The sequence below is a fragment of the Zootoca vivipara genome, chromosome 8 (assembly GCF_963506605.1).
Source record: "Zootoca vivipara chromosome 8, rZooViv1.1, whole genome shotgun sequence".
In the NCBI taxonomy this organism is placed as follows: Eukaryota; Metazoa; Chordata; class Lepidosauria; order Squamata; family Lacertidae; genus Zootoca; species Zootoca vivipara.
The window spans coordinates 44,456,624-44,463,645 of NC_083283.1; the positions used below are offsets into that span (position 1 = coordinate 44,456,624).

A 7,022-nucleotide genomic window follows, 5' to 3' on the forward strand; every position below is an offset into this window, starting at 1 on the left:
TAACTCTGATAAAGCCTCTTGCTTGCCTGGATGGAGAGAGTCTCGTGTATGAACCTCTGACTTCTGCATAGTTAGAACACAGCCCACTGTACAAAGGCATAGCTGCCAAGTTATCCCTTTTTTAAGGGAAATTCCTTTATGCTGAATAGGCTTCCTCGTGAGAAAAGGGAAAACTTGGCAGCTATGCAAAGGCAAGATACACATTCTTTGTGTTTCCTTCTTTTGTCTCTGTCCCTGCTCACCAGTGGCATGCAATTTTGTGAGAGAATAATGCTTCCTTTGGGTCTGAAAAATGTCCCCTACACCAGACTTAGATGTTCATTAGCTTCTGTGAGTTGAGCATTTGCTGTCTTAGCTTCTGTTTAGAGCCATAGTCTTCATTCAGCCTTTTCAGATAAAGGACCCACCTTTAAACTCAAACATGCACTGAGGACCCATTTCTTAATTTTCTACCATCTGTTTCTGTGGTGGTAAGAGCTGCTGTTGCAAACCATCTTAGGTCATGAGTCCCAAGCAACCAATTGAAGACCAGTGGTTTAGAGTGTGAACCTGAATATTATAATAAGTCAGTACTTCAGCTATTCCTTAATTTGTTTGTTTTGCGGGGGACTCTTTGACAGCAAAAAGAAACTTTGTGCACTCTATGGGAAATGGACTGAGTGTTTGTATAGCGTTGATCTTGCAACATTTGAAGCTTACAAAAAGAATGACAAGAAGAACACAGAAGAGAAGAAAAACAACAAGCAGGTATTGATATTAAAATGTAACTTGGTAACAGAGATGTTTGTTTAAAACTAACAACAGTAAAAAAATGTCCTCAACTGATGGCATTGTGCATGATTTGAAAGGATTTATGTACCCATCTTGTTTTCCTCAGTGCTTTAAAAATCCTGAAAACGTTTTTTTCTTCTCCTTTGGACTTTGCATGCCTAGTTCACAATGTGACCTAGTTCGAACAATCTTGCAGAGCTCCATAAACCATGGTTTATAAAATGAGGAAAGCACACTGGGCCCAAAAACCTCTTCTCTCACTGCCCTCGCCTCTCACTCATTTGCACCAACTTTGGCACACATTGGCTTGTATTAAGCTAAGGGTTCCTGTTATGTCAAAGCAGAAGGACCTCTGGCTTACCGTTCAGTAGACAAAAGCTATTTAAACTTCATCACATTTGTGATGTTGTATCCTGTCCTTGGATTGATTTTTGCAGACACCACCAAATTGGGTGGGGGGGAGGCAGGCTGCCATGAAGTTTGTGGGATTCTCTCCCTTTTTGTAAGGGGTGTGTGTGTAGCTTTGTACACACAATTGCAAATTGTGGCGCCTGCTCTTGGGTTATCAGCCCCATGGAAGGAGCTCATACCTTTTTAAAGACCTTCAAATTATTCAAGGGGGGAAATAAACTAATTTTTACTCACCAAAACATAGGAGTTGTTGCAACCACAGTTGGGAGTGATTTTAGCATGTTTAATTTTGGCTGGATCTTTCCCTTAGTGTGTGTGTGTTATACCAATTCTGGTACATTCTCAATGCTTATAATTTCAGAATGCTCCAGTAGTGATTCACATGAATTGCTGCCTGTAACACATCTTACTTCACTTATTATCAAGAGTATGGAACGACTCTAGAGATCTACTGCAGTCTTTGAGAGGCAGCCCTGTGAAGGGCCCAGGGGGACAGGAAGAACAGACAAGAAAAACATACCATTCGTATATGCCTCTTGTGTTACTAGCAAACTCTGGTTATGCAGAAGATGATTGCTGCTGTGGTGCAAAATACAAAATGCTTAAATATATGGAGCCTTGCTTTGGCTTGTAGATACATGGAATTTACAAGGAAGATGGAATTGGATAAGAGCAGATTTATTAATGGCGAGGATTTAAAGCTGAGATACTTCCAAGTCCCTTCTAGAAAGTTCTGGCTTCACATGCTCAAAAGGAGGAGAATTGAATAGATTGGACCACAATCAGTATCTCACACTAAGATCCGATAAAGCGGGAGCACAGGACATAGAGCAGCAAAGAAGGTTTAAAAAAGCCAATTAAGAAACATGAAAGGGAAGAGACATGCATGGTTGAAGGGGAGAAAAAGAAAACAACCAAACAAAGCTTTGCCCCCTGGCAATTTCTTCCTTTTAACCATCTATGGTTTTGTAAATTTGCATACAGACATAAAAGATGTAGACAGTTATTTTGTTTCCCCCAGGCAGTCTGCACATTTCTTTTCCTGCCCCCAATTGCATATGAACTGGAATTTTTTAAAATAAAAACACACACCAAGGAATTGACTTTATCAGATCAAAGGTCTGTCTCGGGGGGGGGGGGAGCCTGCTGCCCTCCATACATTGTTGGATTCGATACCCATCAGTCAGAGCTAGAATGACCAGTGGTCAAAAATGATGGGAATTGTAGTCCAGAAACTTCTGGAGGGTCAGAGGTTCCCCTCTTGTCTAGCTTTCTGTTGCCAACCATTAGCAAAACGTTCGCAAGCGGGGCAGGTTAAGAGATAATTCAGTCATATATCCCTAGTACCTATACAATTAATATTTACTCCCGTTATTTACATGATCGGTTAGTTATCACACCGTTGGGACTATGGGTGCAGTTGGAAAGCGCATGAAACATTAACTTATTTAAGCAGGTCTTGATGGCTGGATGATAAGACCACCTGGGGAGCATTTTGTAGGTTGCTTTGAGTTCTGTTGGAGAAAAATAGGAAATCATCACTATTTAATGGAAGTCTAGGCATCCGTTTTGGGATGAAGGGCCATATTACCTTGGGGGGTAGTGAGGGGCTGTATAACGGGGCAATGGACTGACCAAAGCAATGTGGGTAGGATACATGTTCTCTCTCTTCCCCTCAAGCTTTTGGTGTTGCACCTTAAGTGACCCACAGGTGGCTCACTTGTGGTTTAATGGGGCTGAAAAGTATCCTCATGAACCTGTTGACAACATTCATCTTAGTGTAGCATTCTGTATGCAGGCTGGTTTTACTGCATTTCTCAATATCCTAAAATAAAAATTAGGTTATTCCAAATCTAGCATGTGTTTCCAGAACACCTATTCATTGAAGCAGATACGTTTTCTAAAGCAGCCTTGTATATAAGGCCAGATATCTTATTAGCCTGTGGAGAGGAAATGTGATTCTGCTAAGAGGCTTATTAGGCAGATCAGTAAGAAACAAAGCCTTCTATCCATTCCTCCTTCACCAGCCAACTTGGTTTTGTGCTGGCTGCAGAGGCCATCAGCACAGAAAGAAAGTAGGCAGGCAGAGTAGTGGACAGATCGCTCCATCACTCATCTGCCATCTTGCTCACCTGCTGACATGGAATTCCTTATTGCCTATGAATGTTCCAGGGTGGTCCAAACAAGTCTGAGAATGATCCCTCCCTCCCTCCTTCCCTCTCCTTGTGCAGAGTTCTAGTTACAGGTAGGTAGCCGTGTTGGTCTGAGTCGAAGCAAAATAAAAAAATTCCTTCAGTAGCACCTTAAAGACCAACTAAGTTTATATTTTGGTATGAGCTTTCGTGTGCATGCACACTTCTTCAGATACACTAGTCTGAAGAAGTGTGCATGCACACGAAAGCTCATACCAAAATATAAACTTAGTTGGTCTTTAAGGTGCTACTGAAGGAATTTTTTTCTTGTGCAGAGTATTTGGGAATTATTAAATGTTAACTCCCATGTTGTCCAAAATGGTCTCCATTTTGACCATCTGTCAAATCTGTAACAGATGGTATTTATATCTGTAAATACCTTTATTTGCTTTATAAAAGTTTGCATATATAAATATTCCATCTGTGCCTAATTCTGCTGCCTCTTTTAACTACTAGAGCTAGTTTGCAGGTTCTTGTTTTTCATTTTACTTTCTTCTTATAGATGGGCAGTTCTGATGAACCAGAGGAGATGCCCTTGCCAGATTGTGAAAGTGTGTGTGTTATACCTGGAAGTGTGTTGTTATGGAGGATAGCCCCAAGGCCTTCTAACTCAACACAGGTGAGGAGGAACATCCTTGACTAAGACTCTGCATTTTGTCAGTGTTTGTCTCATGCACTTGTGCTGCATTTCTTTGTATATGTGAGTGAGATCTATCTCATGTTGCCTGGGTTAAAGGGTGTGTAAGTGAAGAGAAGAGAGAATATGGACAACTTTCCACTAGCTCATGCCTCCATTTCAAGAAAACAAAATTCAGGTTACAATTAGGTGTCTGGCAGTTAGATTTGATCCTCTCCCTGTACCTTCCTCAACCTCTTAGCACCTCCATCACTGTGTGTAACATTTGTAAAAGACAGGATTATCCTTATCAATGTAGAATTTTTTTGATAAAACATTTAAGGTTTAGTTAGCCTTCTCTCTTTCCATAGCAAACTTGAGCAAGGCTACCCCCTTCCTACCTAGACACAAGGTAGGATCCAGTGCTCCTGTTTCACTAGCACAAGGGATGTGTATTAGCAGAATTAGTTTTGTTCTTGGAAAGCATTGTGTAAATTTGGGGTTTCTACTGCCAGTTTAATGTTTTTTTGAGTATTGTGATCCTCCCTGAGAGTTTTTATGGCAGAATATAAATTTTAGGCTCTTGCTTCCTCGACACATATACCGCAGTGCATGTCAGAATATATATTGTATACTTGGATTTGTGGCATCCTTGTCAAAAAACTTGTCTGCCTCTTTCTTTAGACCCAATTAGAATTCTATCTATTTAACATGGAGAGTTGGATATCAATTAGTTTCAATTAATCCCTACCCCTATTATTTATATACAATTAAATCCTCAGTCACATTGGAGCCTGTACTCCAATGTTTGCAGTCACATTGGAGCCTATAGTCCCCATAATCATCTTGTGGTGATCCAAGTTCTGAAATATTCCCTTGCCTCGTTCCAATTGATGAGCCTGCAGCAAACAAAACAAATCTGTCCTTCATCGTGCAGCTTAACACTTTCTGTTATGTTGACATTGATCCTCTTCCATTGATCTCATTCCAGTTCTTGAAGTCTTCTAGTTCGTCCTGCACAATATCTCAGCCATTTTCTGTTTGAAAGGCCACTTAGAATAATTTGATACCTGTTCATTCCATGAACATACTCCTTTCCCCAAGGCCACTGTAATGAAACCATTGAATAAAAGGCCCCAAGACTGATCCCTTGAGAAATTCAGTTGGATACTTCCTCTGAGAATGTATAAGCCTATTAACAGCTGGTACTTGCTCATAAAAATAAAAGAACATTCAAAAAGCTCTTTGTTGTTTTTCAGATGTACAACTTCACTACTTTTGCTATGGCTTTGAATGAATTGGATCAAGAAATGGAAAGTGTTATTCCTAAAACAGACTGCAGGCTAAGGCCAGATATAAGAGCTATGGAAAATGGTGACATAGGTAATTTAAAGGGCAACTGAATTTTATTTTTATTTTTTTTGGGGGGAAATCTATATCCAAATGCTTTATTTTATAGGATATACTTTTCATGTATAGATTTGTTTTAGCAATCAAATTTTACAGAGTCCCTTGCAAAGGAATGCCTATTAGTGATCTAAATAGTAATCTGATGCTAACTTTTTGTTTTAAGAATATTTACATCTGACATTCCCCTCCTACAGCTAGCAAGGCAGCTCCTCCTCGTGCAATGGTTCTCTGTTTTGTCATTGATTTTATATAAATGAAAATTTTTGCCTTATGAATATGAGTTTCAGCTTGTCCTTTCTCACAGTGTCAACTTTTATTACCGGTAGGAGCTGGTTTCTGATTTTGTAGCAATGCCACGAAAATAACTCACTTTCCTTTACACAAATGCAAACTCATGATATATTAACAAATTTCAGTTGATTTCCAATGTAAATTTACAGAAGCAAAGAATATGTGAAAATGCTGCAATGTCAGGGTTGTATCCAACACTATCACTGCACATAACACTATCGCTTAGCTCACATAACATGACTTCACCTCCCCTGTGGCAGCCTTTTGTACACCCTCAAAATCTGCTCCGGGGGGTGGGGTGGACCTTCTGAAGCAGAGTTGGAAGGCATGAGAGGTGCTATAGGTGGGGATAAGAGGAAGGTAAAGTCCTGTTGCATAAAAGACTTTTGCTCATGCCCTTACATGTCTGTTATCTTGCCTCATTTCTTGGTTAGTCCCATTATTTGGAAGCATGGGAAATATTACAGTGAAGCTGGTGTTTGAATTATCTACCAGTTCACACCACTGCACAAAAATCTCAAGATTCTAGTTGTGCCAACCAAAATGGCATTAAAATTCTACCCGTGTCACTGGCATAGCATTATTCCAGCTATTGGGAGTATTCTTCCGTATGTTTCAGTTGCATCCAGCCTTTTCTCTGTCTGTCTCTTGGTAGATGTAGCAAGTGAAGAAAAGAAGAGGCTTGAAGAAAAACAAAGAGCTGCTCGTAAAAACAGGTCAAAGTCAGAGGAAGACTGGAAGACAAGGTCAGTAAACTGGGGGCTAAAGCACTTGATTTAATAGTTTACAAATGTTTTTTCTAACTCTCTTTTTAAATGTGTGCATACTTGGGATTGCCTGGCAATACTACACATGTCAAGTTGCTCATAGTCTGAAAACTCTGCGCCATCATTTTCGAAAGAGGCCTTTTATATTTTACAACAGTGATCTAACTACTAACTTCTGCTCATTTCGGTCATTACTAGATTTTTTGCTCATGTTAAAGCTTTCAAAAACGCTTAGGTTTAGCAGTAGCCCCTTGTATTTCAGAAGTGGAATTAGAATTATGAGTGAGGTAAACAAATTATTTTCCGTAGAGCCACACTGGAGTCTGTGAAAATCCCTAGCATTTTTAGGCCACCAGTGGGGACTCAGAAGTAATTTCTAGCTGGTCCCAGGGGAATTGAGAAAGAAGGGTACTTTTGACCTCCCGTTTCTCTCCAGCAGTTTTTGATTGAAAACAGTAAGGGTAGGCAGACTTGGAAACTCTCCTTTTGAATACTTTGTTGTATCCCAAGCAAGTTAAATGATTCTGGGACAGGAGTGGGATTACAGTTGTGAAGATTTTACAG

At 40.0% G+C, this 7,022-nt stretch overlaps 1 protein-coding gene across 6 annotated transcripts in view; it reads left to right on the forward strand.

Annotated features, from left to right (window-relative positions):
• Positions 1-7,022, forward strand: part of OSBPL1A (oxysterol binding protein like 1A) — a 68,846-nt gene that overhangs the window by 55,802 nt on the left and 6,022 nt on the right. For all 6 annotated transcript variants that reach the window (XM_035125123.2, XM_035125126.2, XM_035125129.2 and 3 more), the window contains 4 exons: positions 621-747; positions 3,877-3,993; positions 5,250-5,373; positions 6,347-6,437. In XM_035125123.2, the coding sequence (XP_034981014.2) occupies positions 621-747; positions 3,877-3,993; positions 5,250-5,373; positions 6,347-6,437 (459 nt within the window). The remainder of the gene's footprint in view (positions 1-620; positions 748-3,876; positions 3,994-5,249; positions 5,374-6,346; positions 6,438-7,022) is intronic.